The sequence below is a fragment of the Manis javanica genome, chromosome 13, assembly GCF_040802235.1.
Source record: "Manis javanica isolate MJ-LG chromosome 13, MJ_LKY, whole genome shotgun sequence".
NCBI lineage: Eukaryota > Metazoa > Chordata > Mammalia > Pholidota > Manidae > Manis > Manis javanica.
The window spans coordinates 24,122,575-24,144,603 of record NC_133168.1 but is presented as its reverse complement, the minus strand read 5'-3'; the positions used below and the strand labels follow the sequence as shown (position 1 = coordinate 24,144,603).

Here is a 22,029-nt window from a genome sequence, read left to right as displayed (position 1 = left end):
CAATCCCACTTCTGAGTATTTAGCCAAAAGAACTGAAATCATGATCTTGAAGGCATACCTTCACTCTCTTATTATTCACTTCAGCATTATAAATAAGTCAAGATACAGAAACAGTTTAATGTCCACTAATGGATGAATGGATGAAAAATTGTGCAGTATTATACATACAACTGAACATGGTAGTACACCACTGCTATGACTAAAAACACCTAGTAACTAAAATGTGACTGTGTTGCCTGACAAAGTATATAAATACAGTCTCTCCATAAATGTTGGTTCAATTTTCAGTCTCTTTCTTTCACTTCAGATATGTTATCAGAAGGGGAAAAACAGACAAGAAGGAACTTTTATAAGATATTTATCAGAACTGTAATCCCTGTTGTCAGTTTCTCATATCATTCATAGCTGAGCATGAAACTACTAAATCTAATCTCAACTATTATACATAATTCTTAGAGTTCATTTTTCAAATAGGTTATGAAAATGTCCTTTTTCCACTTACTGTTAGTAATCATCCTTGTTGCTTATTCTAAATTAAGCCCCTTTGATGATTTACTTCAATTACAGTAGAAATTAAGATTTATAGTGATTCATACTCATTATTCAATTATATCTTAAGTATCTAAAATGTCTTATTAATACCTTTTATCACCACAGCTTCATCATTATAGAGGTAGTCCAAAATCACTTGCAGTATGTCAGAATGTATTGGCATTTCTAGAGCTGCACAACTGGAAGCCTAAATAAAGAAAAATAATTAATTTTAAACTAAAAAAATACAACTGTCTTCAATAGTTAGGTTATTGGTACAAAAAACTCTGAAGAGGAATCACGTCAAATGCAAGAGAACATTTATAAAACATAAAGCTAAAATGAGATATATTTTTAAAGGTCTTACAACATGAAAAAGGATAACAAAATTGAGAGACAAAGAAAATACACTAGTATTCCAAATACATGTCCAAATAATAAAGGGGAAATCTTGATTTAAGTAGCTTTTTTGCAAGAATCTTCTTTTCTAATTGTTGCTATCTTCTATCCATCTTAAGCATAAATAAAGTTCAATACAGAAAAACTGACTTAAAATATCAGACATTTTGAATTTCTTTAGTATATAATTTACCATAAATATAAAGAAATATGGTTACCAGCCTGCATGGTTTCTACTCCAATCTTACCTCAATCCATGAGCTACTCAGCATACTATGAAAATATTCTGAAAAAAAGAAAGAAAGCTCAATTCAGAAAGAACAATGAATACTAAAACAAATTAATCAGCAACTAACAAAAATTATACCTACCAAGTCTAGCACAAAGGACACATTTATGACAAGGAAATTCCTTTCCATCCACTGATTTCATGGTAACATCACATAGAAATGAACTGCCAAAAAAAAAAAGTTTAATTGAAGCAAGAGTGATTTCTGTACATATTTAGCAAATAAGGAAATTCATTATAGGGTGGCTTAATTTTTTATGTTCTATTAATTAAAAGCAGCAGAGAATAAAAAATTTGATGGTATACATAGAAATAAAGTAGTTCATCTCCCTCCACTTTAGGGAAGATAATAAGGGACTTTACAATAAAGACAATATTTGAAAACAGAATTGAATACAGATAAATAGTAAAAAAAAAAAGTCTTTTTTCTTATTTTCTTTTTTCATTATAAGCCAGGTGTTAGTAATAGGAATGCCATCATAGTAAAAGGTCTTTATAAAGTTCACTTATTTGTACAACCTATTCTGTTCTCAGCAGTCTTGATACATCCAGTTTCTCTTTCTCCAAAATTTTTTTACAAAGAACAAATACCTAAGAACAAAAAACTTTAGTAACCTATTAAAATAATGTATTTATCATTGAAAAAATTTATACTAAAGGAAATAATCTTCATAATGATAAATAGGCATTATTAGTTTGGTTTGGGGGTTAACATCATTTCTTATATATTATAATACAAAATTCAAGCAAGAAAAAAAAAATTCCTTCATTAGAAAGTAATCAGAAAGGTAATAAATTCTTTCAATGTCTTATTAAGCAATAATATTTTATCCATTTACCTCAACAACTCTCTGACACTTCCAGAAATGGAGAAGAATAGTAAAGGTAAGAAGGTATCTACCTACACATTTTGTTTCATATGTAAGAAGGGCTCTATTTCCACGTTAAGGTCCCAAAATGTAGAGATGAAAAGTTTATCTGCATTTCCTAACTTACCATTTTTTCTGATTCAGCTTTGGTTTATTACCAGTTTTCTTGGAAATAACATTAATTTTTCCATTTTCATATCTAACTCCATCTAACCTATCAAGAATAGATAAAAATTAAGTTGGTAGATATATACCCCTACTAAAAGAAACAACAAAAATCCAACAAATTACTTTACATCTGATTACATAACATATCATTTAGAAAAGTTTCTCACCAAACCCACTTCATGATAAAGAAGTATCTAGTCTTCAGTTGTACTTAGAACTCAAAATAAATGCCACTACTGCCAAAAACAAAATCAAAGTCATGGCACAAAACCCTTCTTTATGTTTAAATAGAAAACGTGATATATTCTCCTTCCCCGTTCTCACCCTGTAATGAAGGTTATATTGCCACAAACATAAATACCTTAAAAGAAAAGAGAATTCCAAAGAATCTAGTATTTTATAATATGACAAATACTGTGTTAGGAACGTCACACACGATATATAACAAAACTACACCAACAATATGAGGTAAGAATTATCCCTCCCAATTTAAACACTGAGAAATTGAAGTTCAAAGAAACAAAGACAATTGCCCCAGTCAGTCACAGGAGAGCTAAGGGGGATCTATAGGGTCTTTTTAACACCGAAGACAGCATTGCTCCCTCCAGCACACCTGTCAGTCCAGATCTCCGTTATATAAACACCCTAGAGAGCTCAAGCCCACCAGCCTTCCCATCCTTAAATGTTTTCAGCTCTTCAAAAAAGGAGCTGGGAGGGGACGGAGAGAGTCAGATGGTAATTCAGAGAAAAGAGGAATGAGAGACGGAGAAAGAGAAGCAAAGGAAAAGAAAAAAAAAAAAGAGGACATAATGAAGTACAAAAATAAATGTTAAGGAGGAGCCATACCTACTACTCAAATTACTGAAACCAAATTTCTTTGCCACGTTTTGCAACATTCTTACTGGATCATGTTCCTCAACACTTTTTCCTTTATTGGAAGACTTGGGTTTGATTTTCTGCTTTTCACTGACTATATGAGCTTGATTACTTCTGTAAACTTCAAATGCTGACTTCTGATTATCTTCATGGCAATTCATTTTATTCAAATGAGAATCTGGAGTGCCCTGATATTCTTCTGGTTTCTTGTTTAAGTTTATTCTTGGTTTGAAGCCATGTATTAAAAAGTCACAAGTATCTGTGTATATAAATTGCAAAAGGTATTCAAACAAGTCAGGATGAACCTTCTCTACCACAAAGAGATGGCATCCTGCAGAATCTTCATCTTTCCGGTAAACATCTACAAAGCCTAAAGTAGTTCCATCTGAAAGAAATAATTTCTGAAAAAAGTCAGAATGCACTGCCAAAATATATTTGTGTGCAGGGAAGACTCTACTGCCAACATGAAAGGTCACATCATGGATGTTGTCCATTTCATCTGTTTCTCTCAACAGTTTGCCAAACTCTTCAAAAAAGGATGATGAAGACACAACTGGAATTTCATAAAGGCTAGAAATGAAACAAGAATCATCTTACTTTCAAGAAAATGAAAAACAAAAACGCATCGCTAGCCAATTCTTTTAAGTGCAATTTCTTTTTTATTAAACTTGTTTACAATTTTAAATTTGGCATTTCCCAAAATATAAGTATACTGCAGAGTCTTAGATACTGTATCATTCTTCAAATTTTTCTATTCCTTTTTCTATTTGTTTTTCCTTAACTAAAATGACAAGACAAGAATAAAGTTTTCCTTTGAAACTAGTGTTTTGTTTCTACAAGGAAACAGTAGAATATATAAATACAAATGACTGTTCCATAGAAACTTTTTACATGAATAAAAGTATAATTAACACATTCAAAAAAGAGTAAGTTAACCTTTTCCTTATGTACATCCTGAATCAGAAAACCTTCAGTTACCTCATAAAGTACTAAAGATAAAAATGTTGTGTGTACATATATACATATGTATATGTATATCTCTCTTTATATATATATAGCTTTGAGATTTTCAATAAATTTAGTTTACAAACTAAAAGGAACCCTCATCATTTCCAGGATAACAAATTCCGCCTTTGAGTTATCCAAGTAACATGATTACGTGTCTAAAGTCTCTACAAGACTTGGAAACAGCTGTTCTTTTGCTCCAGGAGCTATTGAAAACAAAAGAAACCCATGATTGTTCCTTCTAATAATAATATTTAATATATACAAGTGTACCTTGTTTTGGGATCTGACTGCAAGATTGCAAAGTTGCATCCACTTGGATCCGTACTGACACTAACAGCTCTATGGGCAAAAGTAAGTTTCTCAAGTCGAATTCTTTCATATACACTATTTATATCAGAGATACAACACATTTCTGATGAGGAATTATGAAGATTTGACAAAGTATCTGCTAAAAAGAAAAAAAACTTGCATTAATCAAGGCTTTATTGAAACTATAAAATGATTTAGGAGTAAATGGAAGAGAAAAACAATTAGAAGAATATGGACATATCTTTTGAATGTATTAAGTCCTTTTGAAGAACTATATCTTCTCTTTTCAACACAATTTACGGATATCTTATACACAGGTTGTTTATACAGGAAATTTTGGTTGGTCAATTATGTATGATTTCATCTCTTTCAACAAACATATCCTCCATACTGCAACCAAAGTTTTCTTTCTAAAAAGCAAATCTAGTATTATGCTAGCTTTTAAAATTCCTTAGTTTGAATTAAAAAATATAAATGAATTGTCTTTTAATATTTTACTTGCATATTTGCTCCTTCCCTTCCTCATCCCCCTTTCTTCCATTTATTCAGCAAATACCTGAGTAACCACAATGTGCTATGTAATACACTGATCAGTCTATCCCTAGTGATATGGTACACAACAAGATGGGCATATCCCTACCATCTTGGAATAGACAATAAACGAGACAGACATCACATAAATAATTATATTATTGTAAGTCAGACCAAGACTATGATAGAAGTATGAAATTTACATGCAAAGAAATTATGAATGAAAAATGACTGAAGTAATAAAAAAGAAAGGTCATTTAGGAAGCTAAGAGTACAGAAGAAGAATAAATAGATTGAAGTTATAGCAATGAAACTAGAGAAAACTAGAAAGAAATGTTTTAAACAATAAATATTTCGGCAATATTTAAAACAAAAGCCACAAAACTTAGTGACTAATCAAATGTAGGAGATGAGGGAATATAAGGTGTTAAGAACCATAATCTTAGGAAACACTGAGAAGCAGATGTGGGAGCACTAGATCATGTATTCAGTTTAAGATCACAATGTGCTAAGACATGATTCTAAGGATTTCCAACATCTACCAGTCAAACCTGCATTCTGGATACTATCTAAAATTCACTTTATTTCAATGTTAGAAGGTTTGACTAATTATCCCCCAACACTCCATTTTTCCAATTTTTATGCTCTCAAAAACTGATTACATGCATATTACTATATGTCTCTGTGACCCATAAATACTTATATACATGTTTATTACCCCTTATGAATGTCTGAGAACAGGGCTCATCTTATATATTTTTGTATCATTAAAACCTAGCCCTGTATCTGGCACACAGTAAATACACTTTAAATGTTTACAGAATGCAATAATCTATAAAGGTAAAATAAAAGAAACATAAAAAATCACTAAATTTAATCCAAAAATCATTCCTTTGCGACTTTTTGATTTTGAAGAGTATGTTTACAATATTTTAATTATAAATGTTCGTTATATATATTGAACATACAATAACTGCATAAGGGACTACTATGTGTCAGGAAATATGCTGAATGCTAAGGACAGTGTAGTAGTCACAGTCTTTGCCAGCTTATAGTGTACAAGAGACAAGCATAAAAAAAATTAATCACAAAAATACATAAAAACAAATAAATATAAGTTGCATCAATAAAATACAAAGGGAATATTAGAAATGAAACAGGGTAACTCTATGTAGATTGAGGTATCTGCAAAAACATCTCTGATGAAGTAAAATTAAGCTGAGAAGTGAAAAATTAGGAAAGACCCTGGGACTAATCATAGCTGAACAAGGTTGAAAGCCTGAAGGTCAATGTGACTGGAGAGTGGTAAGTAAAAGGGACAGAACTCAAGATGAGTTCAGAGCACAGACAAGGATCAGAGAAAGGGCCTTATAGGCCATATTTAGGAAGTGATAAAACCATTAAGGAGTTTTAAAATGCAGGAATATTAGAATCAGATCTTAAATGCTCACTCTGGTAATCAGTTGAGAACAGACAAAAGAAACAGGAATGGAAATAAGAAAACATATTTTTTGAAGTAATCCATGTGACTTGAGATCAATGAGATGTAAAGAGGTACGTGAATTATAATTTTACTAGAAAAAAATTAATTATGATTTCTAATTACAGATAAAAGAAAAAAATTGCCAACCTAAATTAAAAAACAGTGCAAGTAATCCACAAGTTCATAAATTTATAATCAGATAATTAAAAATGAACTAACTACATAGTGACTAACTTCTATTTTTAATGCTGGCATCTTAAAGCTATCCTTTATACTCATCAAGGAATTAAATAAAACTTGTCTCCAATTATTTAGCAAATTGTTTAATAAAACTATTTGTACTTCTTAAAATTCTCAGTGATGATAAAAACTGCATTCTGCCTGTGAATTTCCTCAAGTCATGAGATGTACCTTTTAAAACTTAAGCCTTTGTACACAAATATGTAAAAAAACAATACAAAAAAAAATAATGCATAAGCCATTCAATTCTCAATCTAGGGAGGAAGAGATAAAGGATGCTTGAAAAATGTGTCTAACCCACTGGAAATTTTTTTTTTTTTAAACTTCACACTTCTCTGCCCCTGGAGCCAAAGCACACTAAAGCACAAAATGGTATCTGCCAAGGTCACTCAAAAGTTAACTAAACAAAGACTGTATCAATACTAATATAAATCTGCAGTCGTGAGCCAGTCACTGAAAGGGAGGCACCATGACATGACCCCAGAGTAGAGTACACAGATGGATAAAAGTGGTTGAAAACTGAAGATTTAAGGGAATCTAAATTCCTCTTTACCTACACATACACAAACCAAAATCACAAGAAGAGACATAAGGGTAAAACCTAGTAGTAACACTTGTCAAGTAAACCTAGTAATCAAGACTTGTGAAATGAAAAGTACTTTTATGGCCCATTCATAGATACGGACTGACCTTTCTTTTCAGAACTCTTTTTTTTTTCTTCAAACCATTTCCCTCTAAATCCTTCTCCATCCTGTGTGACAAATAAAATTTCTTTTCTATTTAAGGCAATATCGGAAATAAAGACCTGGCGTGGATAGGCCCAACGGCACTGCTTCATAGAACTGCTGACTGATCTCCAGCAAAATACCTAAACATAGAACATAAAGCAATATAACATCTGAACAACCAAAAACCAAGATTACCAAAAACTGAAATCAAGAGATAATGTCTAAAATGAAGCTCTGATTAATATGTTTCAATGCTCATTCTTCCACAGAAAATGATACAAGTCAAGTGGTTTTAAAGAACTGTGTCTTTCAGAAAAAACAGTTATCAAGTAAACATGAAGAATTAAAAACACTTCAAGGACACTCCTCCTAAAGAAGTAATTTTCCATATAACTTGATTTGGGCAAACAGATTGGCTACAATGCTAAAGCTACAACGAAGATGTTGGACTTGTAGTACCATCTGTTCACGGAGAATGAAAGTGACTCTGTGAAAATGCAAACTTTACTTTGGAGAAAAAAAGGAGACATGTGCATAACTCAGTTACTTAACTAAAACAAAACTGTAGCTATAGAAAAATCATCATACAGTTCAATGGCTTGAAAGTGGGTCTATAAATCCTAGTGTTCCTGAGAAATGGCTCAGGCAGGAGCTGCTGTTCAGATAGAGAAAATGAAAGATGGGGTGCTAGGCTTCCCAATTCAGCTTTATCCAGAGCAGCAACTCTTTTGTCTGCTTCATACATTGGCATTTCAAGTAAGATTTTATTTGAAAAACGAATACTGCTGGTTTTTAAAAGTACAATCCCCTAATAATTTGGAAAACTAAAGCACAAAATGGTATCTGCCAAGGTCACTCAAAAGTTAACTAAACAAAGACTGTATCAATACTAATATAAATGAAACACATCCCAAAGTCAAATGCATTTTTTATACTCAACTTTTTAATTTAATCCTATGCCTCTGCTTCCTTACATCAGTACATATTATAAATGTAATTCTTAAATACACGTTCCCTGTATTAAAATTACGAACTACAGGAGAGTTATGCCTATAATGTATTAGCAGATGGAGTTTATGAAATTCTTCAACTTCTAAAATATCAACTCTTATAGCACTTTATAAACTTTAGAAAACATTCAAAATTTTTAATTGAAGTATAGCAGACATACAGTATTATATTAGTTTTGGTGTACAACACAGTGATTTAACAATTATGTATTTTATAAAATGCTCACCACAATAAATTAGTTACCATCTGTTACCATAAAAGTTAAGACAATATTATTGACTATATTCCCTATGTTATACTTTTCATCCCTGTGACTTATTTATTTTATAATAGGAAGTTTATATATTTTAATCTCCCTTCACCTACTTAAGTCTTCCCTCATCTGAAAACATTCTTATTTTATAAGAGCAGTAATCTGTTTTTCTAGATACAGTATAAAATTTGTTCAGTGTTATTAATGTATGATATATATTTTTAAAATAATTTTATTAAAGAAATGTACTGATATTTACACAGAGAACAAAAATTAGAAGTCTACTTAAATAAAAAGGGATGAGATTATTTATGTAGTTATCTAGAAATTATCTTTTATACATATTTATCTTTTATTCATAATATATATATTACATATACATTTGTTTAAAACTAAATATGGAGAGAATTTTCCAATTATGCATCTAGTTTTTAATATTGCCTGCTTATCTTTTAATTTTCAAAAGAGTAGTTGAATAACATTCATATCTATGCAAATTCAACATCATTTATCAGGACTTGGTATTTATATAAAATAACACATCAAATTTCCATTTTAAGCACAATAAATGAAATACCAACTCCATACTAATTAGTATTGAATGTTAAAAGTAAGTAGGTAAACAAAGTCAATAGGAATCATCACTACCATAGTAATTCATTTTTACATTATTGGGTTCCCTACAGCCATCAACTAAGAATAAGATTACTATATTTTTGTATAAATATATACTCACCCTTCCAGCTCCATCCATTGCGAGAATGCAGATTTTTTGACCTCCATTTTCTTTCAAATTTTCAGGATCAACCTTATATTCCATATGCCCTCCAGACACAAGAACCTTTTTCAAGTTTAGCTGTCTGAGTGAAAAAAAATTTAGATGATATGTTCTCTCAAACACATACACTCAATTTTATAGTAATTACTAATCAAATAATAATCTAGGGTGATTATTATGAAAGGTGCAGTAAGGCTATTTGACCTTAGGGATTCCTGGTCCTTCCTTTCTCTCAGTTTCCCCTACATGATGGCTGTTTCTTTCTATAGCAAAATTTCTTCCCTCCCGAATGCCTCTACCTAATACCTAAAGACCCACTTGCTAAGGTACACGTTCACTTTAATTTAAATAACTGATAAAGCTAAAAGCTCCTGAGTGTATTTACATTTTAACAGAGAAGGAAAATTTAAAACCTCAAAATGAAGTAGAATCCTTAATTTCAAATACTGACAACCCTAAATAGATAGAGCTCCCAGGAAAATAATCACTATTGCTTATTTAATTACTCATCCACTAGCCATTTCATTATATTTGCACATGTGATATGACCACAGCATTGTGTGAAACTTGTATGCTGTTACTCCAGGAACTGTCCTATCTTTCAGATATTTTGACTGCATTAAAATTTTTTTTTTCTTTTCAAAATTACTATATGTGACAATCTGTAATGAGAATTTTATTAGTGAAAACTTGGATGTAACTTATATTTATGTAATTTAATGTTATGAGGACAAGTTTTATAAATGTTAATTAAAAACAAAATCTAATGTCCCACTAATCACATCATATGCAGGAAAAAAGAGCCTATTTAGTCAGTTCTAAGAGACATGTACAGTCATATTTTCATGTTTCTAAAACTGAAATATGACCTACAATTGATAACCTTCCCACTGTTACCCATATAAGCTGTGACAAATTGATGGTTGACATTTCCTCTCATGGGCTAACTTCATGAATAGTATTTCTTTATAGTTAGTCTCACATTAGCAAAAGCACATTTTGTTCCATTTAGTTATCAATTTAAATCCCTGAGTAAAAGTTAGATGTCTACTTTCTAGAATTCCTGCACATACTGCTTCCACTGACTGAGCTATATACTCTTCCAGAAATTATTGTATTTGTTCAAAGACCCACCTTTCTACTTACATTTATTATAATTATGTAAAATAATATTATGGTTTATGTTATTTTATGAAATCATAATAATAAATACAATAAAAATTAACTACATAAAGAATGATTTTCTCTTTAAAAGTTAAATATTTTAGAATGACACAATGTGAGTAGCAAAAAATTGCTGTCAAATCAGATATGGATTAATCAATCAATAAAAGATTGAAAATGTATGAAAAATAAAGGATTCTTACCATAATAACTTACTTCACAACTGTTAACCACTAGGCTCCTTAAATCATTCAAAATGAAACCACAGTAACACATTATAAGTATGGTTTATGCATGAAAGACAGGGAACTCCAACTGGTGGAATCATTCATACTTCAATCTTAACTTTATAATTCTCTACTTCAACTGGCTTTTTGATTAGCCAACCAACTGTTCATTTATAGAAAGCTACTATTACCTACTTTTGGGTAACAATAGGCTACACAATACAAAGATAAAAAATATACCAGTTAGATATAAACACTAGGAATGAATAGAGGGCCCATGATAAGTGATTAACTATTCTTTAAAAATAAATTAATTCTTTAATAAATAATGCATAATATAAAACAAGCTACACATTAACCAATGATGATTGTGTCACAAACCAAGAATTAAGATTAATCTAGTTCCATGTGCCTAAAACATAAAAACGGCAAACTTACAGGTCATATTTAACAATGCATTAAACATAATTTAGAAATGTTATTTTGCAACTTACAGGACTTCTATATATGTATGTTCACTGGATGCTTATCAAAAAACTAAGATCGTATAAAGGCAAAAACTCCTGACTTTTCCCTCATTCCCATTTCCCATTTGACATTTCAGAGCACAGCATAAAGCTGACACTCAGATATTTGCTGGAATTGAACTATTAAAGTTATGTTTTTTCCAAGAAAAACACATACTTAGAAGCCATCTTCTTACACTGATAGTCTGCAAGTAAGTAAACATCCCCCCTTGTGGTAACACAGACTGTGGCCCCATCACTCGCAGCGACCAGAGACAGAGTGATGTCCTTATGATGAAGGGCAGAGACCTGACGAGGAGCAGTCACATACTTTTCTCCATTGGGATCTAGTAAATAACCTAAAAAAAATAACACATATCATAAAATATCCATTTTAATAAGCTAATTTTTTTTAAAGATATTGTCAAAGATTTCTTACCCAGCTGCCCACCATTTAATCCCATGGTGTAAAGAGCTTCTCTGGTCCACAGCACTGTGTGAAACCTGCCCGCTGCTACTCCAGTGATGGTCCTTCCTTTCAGATATTTCACCTGCATCTATTCAAAAGACAAGTAAGACTGCTGCTTACTATCTCTCTATGAACAAGCACAATTCTACAAAGATCCAGTAGACTCTCTATGAACAAGCACAATTCTAAAAAGATCCAGTAGAGCAGGGCAGCAGACGTGCCACCAACAGCCCCCCTGCGCCAACGACATCATCCTTGACGGTTCTCAGCACTCAGTCCAGGATTCCAGCTCTTCTCGGGTCACAGGGCATTTGGATGCAGCCACTGCACAACAGCAGTTTTGACATATAAAACATAGACATGGCATAAAATCACACTACTGAGCTTTTGTTAACAAGCAATATACAAACAAGCATTCTCATTATCGGAAAATAGGTTATTTTCCGATATGACATATCCAGGGTTTTCAACAGTGGGCCAGTAACAGTGTGGACCAGATGAGTCTCAGTTGTGGGAAACTGCAGGAAGTTGAACGGCATCTCTGGACTCTGCCCAGTAGATAGTCAGAGCACCATTCCCACCCCAACCTCAAGTGTTGACAACTAAATGTGTCTATGCACATTGCCAAATGGCTCTGGCTGTGGAGGAAACTGCCCCCAGTTGAGAATGTTGGGTATGTTCACATCAACCCAGAGTTCCAAGACAGTCACACGAAGTTAAAAAAGAAAATGGGAGTAAAATCCACCACACATTCCAGTTAATTGGAGAAAATCGATCTTCTAAAAGTTCCACAATTTGGAGACTACCTCTATTTTTTGGGTGATTCCTACTAATTCATTAGTTATCCAAAATGGAAAAGCATCAGATTTGAGAGCATATTAACACCAAAAAAATATATCTAATAATAATTTTAAATCCAGAGGATTGTTTAAACCAATGGAGAAACTTAATATCTGAAACATAGTTTTATGAGCTGAAAACACTTGTTATGGGTGATAATACTAGTAACATATAATTAAGAGCACCAGTCTCAGTTCTATGTATGAATCCCCTGAAGTTGAGGAAAGGGTACCTCCTGGTGCAAATATGGAGAAGAAAAGTAGAAGATGATGGCTTTTGGACTCATGTCCCCTCACATCAACCTGCCAGGTATGACTTCTGTGCAAAGGCAGCTGTACAATGAAGTTTAGGTTTCTGGGTGCCTCACTTACACAGCTCATTTTGCATTTATAACTTTGTATTTTTTTTTTTTAAGGAGGGCCTCAAATTTATTTGTTTCAAGCTCCCAAAATTTGGGTGCCCTCTGCTTATGAATGCTTAAAAAGCTAAATCTAAGGCAGTTTGGTACCTAACTTTCCCAAGTGCTTTCTTACTCAAAATAGATGCAGATTTTACTATGCTTAATTTCTCCTGTGAAAAATAAAGTATATACCATTGAAGAGATATATACCCTTGAATGTAAGTAAAATAAGTTCTCTGTCAATACCTTCCATCTTTTTGTCCATATATATTTTATAGCAAATAGTCACCTTATTGTTTAAAGAGTTTACCTGTCTCGGTACATTACAACTGGAAGGTGGAGGAATAATTCCTAATTGATGAAAAATATTTAGACCAAACGTATAAACACACCCATCTTCAGTTAATACAACAGTATGATCCTTAGCAGCTGCCACCTGGGAACAAATATGACCGCTCAGTCCTTCCACAAGCCTAGGGACCTACAAAATAAAATAAACTTTAGTATAATTTAAGACTATTTATAGGAACTGTAAATAGAGCCTAGTTATACTACATTAAAAATGACATGACCAATGGTAGGTAATAACGATTGCTAAGCTCTACAATTCAGCAAGGGGCTGAATTTAATAGGATAAGTTTAATAGGATATGGTCACTGACTTACAGGTAAAACCCTAAAACCCCAGTAAGACATGTCAGTAAAATAATTTGTTTCAACAATTGATTTTTTGAGCGCTTATCATACACCAAGTGCAAATTGTTTGGTATGAGTAAAGTGAACTCTTCAGCCAAAGTATTCTTGGTATGTTGAAAAAATAAAATAGAGGAATTGATGTATCCATTCAGTGAATAACCAAACATATGAAATCATATTCCTTTGGAGTCATCTGTCCTGGGTTCAAATCTTAGTTCTGTCACTAGCTATTTGATCTCAATCAAATTTCTTAACCTCTCTGTACCTCATTAAAGATGTACATAAAATAATATTTAAATATAAAAAACATTAGTATTTCAGATGATAACAGACTTGGTATAAGGAATGACTTGGTATATATAAAACACAACAGTCTGGCACAGAGTAAGCAATGAATAACTGATATTTTTACTATTGTCACTGTGTATAAAATGAGGATAATAATGTCTATAATCTCACAGGAGTATTGTGAAGCTAAAATCAAAGTAATGATACTGCATGAAAAGCATGGACAATGCCTAGAAAATAATATATTCTCAAAAAATAGAAGCTACTCTCATAGCTCACTCTCCCTTTCAAAACACCCTGTAATGGATGACAACAATACCAGCAGTCTCTTCAAAATAAATTTTACCTTAAAAATAACCTCCTGAGGCAATTTTTTGTATGTAATGATTACTAAGTTTCTTCTAATTAGCACTAAGTTTCAGTAGCATAGGAGTCAATGTGTGATTATACAATGAAAATATGGGCTCAACTTTAAGACAACAAATACTTTAATGAGAAGTTAAAAACAAATAAAAACCTGGGCTGCTTTAGGAAAAGTGTTTTACAATTAGTCTAACTTTTTAAACTTCAACCATGGAAATACTTTAAAGCCTACATATGTACCTTCCTGAGTCAGCATTTGCTATAAGCAAATGTTATTTTTCTTTGATGCTTTAGAATTTTGTATCATGTCTATATCCTTTAATTTGAACATAATATATACGGAAAGTAATCAATTTTTAAAAATCTGTTATCAATTGGTGTATTATTTTCTCCTTACAGTTGGTATAAAAACTTTTTTTTTAGTTAATTCCAACTTTCAGTTTATCAAAATTTTACTGAAGCTACCTAAACTAAGTAACAACATTTCAATTACCAAGCATGTCTGTTCATCTCCATGGCCTAAACGTCCTCCGGGACCATGACCACAGGTATAAATCTGCCCTTTCTGAGACAGAAACACTGAGTGAAATTTACAAAGCACCACCTAAGGGGAAACAAGAGAATATTTATTAAACTTCTCTGAATAAAACACCCTCTGTTTAATTAAAAAAAGAATTCCAGAACATTGCTGACTGTTGAAGGTGGATAATGGGGACATTAAGATTCATTATATTATTCTACTTCATGTATGTTTAAAGCGTTATGTAATAAAAATTTAAATACACATGCTTTATTTTAAAACTATGTCTAAATAACACTGATATACAGAAACAACAAAGAAGGAATTAAGCATGTGTTACCCACAGAAGAGACTAAACAAAGGAAAATGCAAATCTTGTCTCCAACTCCAAAAAATAGTAGCCTTTTGTTTTCCAATTTCATAATATCCCAAGCAGCAAGAATTGAGCAGAGTGTAGTAAGGAGTATAAAGATTAACAGACAGTGATATCTGTTATTAAAGTGAACAGTGGAAATACCTTAAATGTATTTTCTAAAAACACCACCACCTATATGTGGGAAGTGGGGGGTAGACAGTATGTCCTCTTTATAGCTCAGATTTTGTCTATTACATCCTTAATAGCATTACATGGCTTTAAATAATTTTATATTTTCAAGTTTCTCTCTCTTCCCCATTTCCTTTCTTATTTGCCTTCTTCCCACACACATTTTCATATTCATATACTCTTACCAGAAGACTAGGGTTCTGAAATGGTTGAAATGCATCAGCAGAAAGCAGTAACAGAAACCAGCAGCAGTTTTAAACACAGGCATAAACTCATTTTATTGTACTTCACTTCACTCAATTCAGACATTGTGTTTTTTTACAAATTGAAGGTCTGTGGCAATCCTGCACCAAGCAAGCCTACTGGCATCATTTCTCCAATAGCATTTGCTCACTTCATGTTTGTGTGTCACACTTTGGTAATTCTCACAATATTTCAGACTTTTTAATTATTATTTTTTGTTATGGTGATCTGTGATCAGTGATTATGACTTGTTCAGATGATGGTTAGCATTTTTTTAGCAATAAAGTATTTTTAAAATAAGGTAGATACACTGATTTTTTAGACATAATACTGTTGCATATTTAATAGACTACAGTGTAAACATAACTTTTATATCTTCATGGATGCCAAAAAATTCATTTGACATTCTTTATTACAATATTCACTAAATTGCAGTGGTTTGGAACCGAACGTGCATTATCTCCAAGGTAAGCCTATATGCACATACTTATATACCTAACCCTCAGGCTACACTTGCTATTTTTTAAAACATCTAATATTTAGTATATTCATTTTACCTTAATGCTATTTTAAAAATCTTATATTCTTACTATTAAAAATTATTAGCATTTCTATTTCTTATGTCAGCTATAAATACTTCTAACTCAGGATGTGAAAAGAAGATTAAGAAATAAGGAAATCCTAGAACTGTTTTCTAGAAAATCAAGGTCCTTTGGAAAATAAGAATATTATGAACAGAACTGCAACTTCAATTTATACAGAACCTTAAGCCACCTGGGAAGTTCTATAAACACACATGCCTATCTTATGTAAAAAGACATTATCTCATTTAGTTGTACCACAAATACTTAAAGTCTAAAAATAAAACCCAAAATTATATTTGAATTTGTGTTAGAATTTATAAGAGAAAAATCATTTACTGAAACCAGAAAAAACACATATGTTCAATTTTATATTCAACGTTAGAATGCCATTCAACAATTTCTGACTTCTATTAAACAACTAGTAAGAGTTTAAGTTTTCCAACTTTAAAACCTTTGAATTTCTTAAGACAACTGACCATGGCTTTTCATTAATTCTCTGGACTATCCTGCTAATATTAATAATCTCTGCCCATGGTAGTTAATTCACTTGGTACTATGTTATAGAATCAGCCCTTTTTAGTGTCTAATGGTGGCTCTCTATAAAACAGATGCTTAGTAAATATTCCCATACACTTGCTTTCTTTTTTCTGACTGATATGTATACTGCTTTCCTTCCTCTTAAACCCGTCCACAGTGCTCACTTCAGCCTATATTCTGTGGTAAGTAAAATCCCTTACATCCTTTATCTCATAAAATACTCTAACTTCCTTGCCTTAATTTGAGTATACTGCTTCATCCATTACCTTATGAAGTGAAATGTGCTCAATTATTCTATGACACATATATCTGAGTATCAGAAAGCACAATCAACCTCTAGTTTCCTAATACCGCCATTTATTCCTTCACACTTGTGCAAAAATTCTTGCTCCTGAAAACTAATTATATCATGTACTAACTCAGAAAGGAAAATAGATTATCTTTCTCAAGTACCCTAACTCTGATCAATCATTAGTGGGTGCTGATGGATGGAATACCATTTTAAGAATTCTAAGGACCTGTTCAAGCTCAGTTTAAAACACACACACACACGAGAGTGAGAGTGCACAAGAGTGTGTGCAATGTAGAGAAAGGGGAGAGAGTGGGGAGGGGAAAGAGGAGTAAGAGTGTGTAAGCATTAATTAGCAATGTCTACCAAAGGCTCTGGACTAGGTGAGTGAGGGTGGTAACGGCACATATATGGGCCACGTCCACTCTAACTGGTTACCATGTTGTTCATCTCCCTCACATTCACTGGAGACTATGACACCAGGATTATGACTCCTGTCAATCTCAAGTCCTTTCATTACCCTCAGTTCCTTCCAGGTCTATGTCGATGGTTCACCAGAATCCCAGCTTTTGGGACACTACTCTACTCCCTACTTCTCTAGTCATGCTTCATTTGCATAGGGGCTCTCTTTCTAGCCTCCGAAAATGTGATATTCTCTAGAGCTCTTCTATTTCATCTTTTTAGTTCTAGTTGTGATACATTAGGTAGTGACTTTTGGTATGAAAAACACTGTTCTACAGGGCCCTAAATATGGTAGCCCTATGATTTATTCTCTAAAATATTTTGGGAAATAAAGGTGATAATATTAATAATTATACCAGAAAAATAGTTAGGGATAAATTCAACAGATATGTGCTGAGGTATAATCTTTATGATTCAGAAACTCAAGAGTTATAGCTGACATGGGAATTTCTGGGAGCTGCCCAGAGTGTGCATGGGCCCCACAGGGGAACATGCAGGGAGCCTGACTCCAGGCAAATATCAAAACCTGGCCGGCAACTGAGGCAAGAACTCCCTGGATGTCCCAATTGCCCCAGAGTATGCATGATCATATAGGTAAGGAGGCACAGGGGATTCCCCTGGTGCCAATCCAGAGGTACCTGAGTATACCCCTGACCTACTGCTGGCCAATATCCTCTCCCACCAAGCACAGAACCCACAGGTGTCCACCCAGGAGCCCTTCCAATGGGTGCCCAAGGCATAACCTCCAGGACCATGCCCTGGAGCACCAAGAAAAACCCATCTCAGTCTCACTTTTACTCAGCCTCCGGCCTGCCAAAACCACAAGGCACAAGCAGCCCACACAGGGGCAATCCTTCAAGACCAGCAGAGTGGGCCCTTTCCAACTAATACATAGAACCAAGCACAAAAAGTTATACAAAATGAGGAGACAGAGGAATACACTCCAAACAACAGAACAAGGAAAAAACCCAGGAAAAAAACTAAATGAAACAGTAAAACAATCTACATGAAAAGGAGTCTGAAGCAATGGTTATAAAGATAATCACTAGACTTGAAAAAACAATAGCAGAACTCCAGGTGGACTTCAACAAAGAGATGGAACGTCTAAGAAAGAACCAATCACAAATGAAGAATACAATAGATGAAATAAAAACTACACTGGAGGGAATGAAGAGCAGACTAGAGGATGCAGAAGAATGGATCAGTGACTTGGAAGACAGAGTAATGGAAATCACATAAAGTGAAGAGCAGAAGGAAAAAGAACTAAAAGAAATCAGAATAGGGTGAGAACTCTGGAATATCAAGAGCCCTAACATCCACAGTATGGGAATCCCAGAAGGAGAAAAGAGAGAAAGGAGTAGAAAATGTATTTGAAGAGATGATAACTGAAATCTTCCTTAGCCTGTGGAAGGAAACAGTCTACCAGGTCCAAGAAACAGAGAGCTCCAATAAGACAAACCTAGGGAGACCCACACCAAGACACATCACAATCGAAATGTCAAAGATCAAAGACAAAGAGAAATAAGGTTATCAGCTGATTTTTGTGCAGAAACTGTAGGAAAGAAGGGAATCACATTACACAAAGTGCTGAACAAAAAAAAAAAACCTCCAAAAATGCTCCACCCAGCAAGGTTATCATTCAGAACTGAAGGAGAGATAAAGAGCTTCCCAGTTAAATATAAGTTAAAGGAGTTCACCACTACTAAACAAGCCTTAAAAGAAATGTTAAGGTGACTACTTTAAGAGGAAAAGAAAAGACCCTAAAGAGAAGCAAGAAATTTAAGAAAGGGAAAAATTTCCACTGGTAAAGCACACATATAGCAGAAGTAGTAGATCAATTACTTAAAAGCTAGAATGACAGTCAAAATGACAAAAGTAGCAAAACCAATTACATCCAAAATTTAGTTAAGGGAATCACTTTAAAAAATGGAGTCAAAGAAGGTATTATATACATAAAACAAGGAGGAGGGGTGTAAGAAATGAAGTGCCATTAGAATGTGTTTGAACTTACATGACCAGTAGCTTATTACAGTATATTATATTCATTGGGTGTTATATACAAAACCTATGGTAACCATGAACCAAAAATATATAACAAGCACACAAAAAGGGAAGGGAAACCAACCATAACACTAAAGTCATAAAATACAACAGAAGAGAGTAAGAGAGGAAAAAAGGATAAGAGAAGAAAACAAAAACAAAAGGGCAATAAGTATCTATATATCAATAATTACTTTATTTGTAAAGTTTAAATGCTCCAATCAAAAGATACAGGATGACTGAATAGATAAAAAAACAAGATCCATCTATTTTATTGCCTATAAGACACTTAACTTCAGACCTAAAGACACACACAGACCAAAAGCTAAAGGGATGAAAAAAGATGTACCAAGCAAACAGGGATGAAAAAAAAAAAGCTGGAGTTGCAAAACTCAGACAAAATAGACTTCAAAACAAGGAAAGTAACAAGAGACAAAGAAGGACATTATATAATGATAAAGGGATCAGTCCAACAACAGGATGTAACAGTGGTAAACATCTATGCACCCAACATCGGAGCATCTAAATATGGAAACCAAATACTTACAGACCTAAAGGAAAATATTGACAGCAACATAATAATAGTAGGGGACTTTAACAAGCATCAATAGATAGATCATTTCATAAATCAGAAAATAAATAAGGAAATGAAGGCACTGAATGACACATTGGACCAGATGGACTTAACAGATATATACAGCACATTCTGCCCAAAAGCAAAGATACACATTTTATTCAAGGGCACATGGGATGTTCTCAAAAACAGATCATATATTAGGACACAAAACAAGTCTCAACAAACTTTAGAAGACTGAAATTCTATCAAGCAATTTCTCAGAACACAATGGTATGAAACCAGAAATCGATTACAAGAAAAAAAGTGGAAAAAAAACCAAACACATGGAAGCTAAACAACATGCTTCAGAATAATCAGTGGATCAAGGAACAGATCAAAGAGGAAATCAAACAATTCATGGAGACAAGTGGAAACAGAAACACCCTAGTTCAAAATATGTGGGATGCAGCAAAAGCAGATCTAAGAGGGAAGTTTACAGCAGTACAGGCTGACCTCAAGAAACAAGAACAACCACATGATCATCTCCATAGAAGCTGAGAAAGCATTTGACAAAATTCAACATCTATACATGATAAAATCTCTCAACAAAATGGGTATACAGGGTATGTACCTCAACATAATAAAGGCCGTATATAACAAACCCACAGCTAGAATAATACTTATGGGAAAAAGCAGAAAGCTTTTCCTCTAACATTAGGAACAAGACAAGGATGCCCATTCTCACCCCTTGTATTCAACATAGTACCGTAAGTCCTAACTACAGACACAGCAATCAGACAAGAAAAAGAGATAAAAGGCATCCAAACTGGTAAGGAAGAAGCAAAACTGTCACTATTTGCAGATGACATGATACTACATAGCGAAAACACTAAATACTCCACCAAGAAACAATCACAACTAATAAATGGATTCCATAAAGATGCAGAATACAAATCAATATACAGAAATCTATTGCATTTCTATATACTAATAGCAAACCAGAAGAAAGAGAAATCAAGAAAACAATTCTATTTACAAGTAGATCCAAAAGAATAAAATACCTAAGAATAAACCTAACCAATGAGGTGAAAGAACTGTACTTTGAAAACTATAAGACACTGAAGAAAGAAACTGAAGACAAATTGAAATCTATCGCATACTCATGGATAGGAAGAATTAATATTGTTAAAATGGCCACCCTGCCCAAAGCAATTCACAGATTTAATGCAATTCCTATCAGAATACCAGTGGCATTTTTCAATGAACTAGAGCAAATTATCCTAAAATTCATATGGAACCACAAAAGACTCCAAATGGCCAAAGAAATCTTGACAAAGATCAAAGCTAGAAGTATCATGTTCCCTTATTTCAAGCTTTTCTACAAAGCTACAGTGATATAACAGTAGGTACTAGCACAAGAACAGATCCATAGATCAATGGACCACAGTAGACAACCAAGAAATAAATCCATGCATATATGGTCAATTAATATATGACAACAGAACTATGAATAAACAATGGGGAAAAGACAGTCTTTTCAATCACTGGTGCTGGGAAAACTGGCACCTATATTTAAGAGAATGAAACTAGATCACTGTCTCACACCATACACAAAAGTAAACTTGAAATAGATTAAAGACTTAAATGTAAGACAGGAAACCATAAAACTCTTAGAAAAAAACTTAGCAAGAATCTCATGAACATCAGCATGAAAAATTTCATTCTGGATATGTCTCCCCAGGCACGGGAAACAAAAGTAAAAATCAACAAGTGGGACTACATCAAACTAAAAAGCTTCTGCACAGCAAATGAAACCACCAACAACACAA

At 33.1% G+C, this 22,029-nt stretch overlaps 1 protein-coding gene across 7 annotated transcripts in view; it reads right to left on the bottom strand.

The window, feature by feature from the left end:
- The window catches only part of IBTK (inhibitor of Bruton tyrosine kinase), an 83,004-nt gene that overhangs the window by 42,833 nt on the left and 18,142 nt on the right, over positions 1-22,029 (bottom strand). For 4 of the 7 annotated variants that reach the window (XM_036994478.2, XM_036994476.2, XM_017656463.3 and 1 more), the window contains 12 exons: positions 14,919-15,029; positions 13,390-13,560; positions 11,810-11,927; positions 11,549-11,729; positions 9,432-9,555; positions 7,394-7,571; positions 4,411-4,588; positions 3,103-3,702; positions 2,216-2,302; positions 1,302-1,384; positions 1,179-1,216; positions 643-739 (listed from right to left, as the gene is read on the bottom strand). In XM_036994478.2, the coding sequence (XP_036850373.2) occupies positions 643-739; positions 1,179-1,216; positions 1,302-1,384; positions 2,216-2,302; positions 3,103-3,702; positions 4,411-4,588; positions 7,394-7,571; positions 9,432-9,555; positions 11,549-11,729; positions 11,810-11,927; positions 13,390-13,560; positions 14,919-15,029 (1,966 nt within the window). The remainder of the gene's footprint in view (positions 1-642; positions 740-1,178; positions 1,217-1,301; positions 1,385-2,215; positions 2,303-3,102; positions 3,703-4,410; positions 4,589-7,393; positions 7,572-9,431; positions 9,556-11,548; positions 11,730-11,809; positions 11,928-13,389; positions 13,561-14,918; positions 15,030-22,029) is intronic. The other 3 variants (XM_036994479.2, XM_036994477.2, XM_036994480.2) reach the window with 2 other exon arrangements.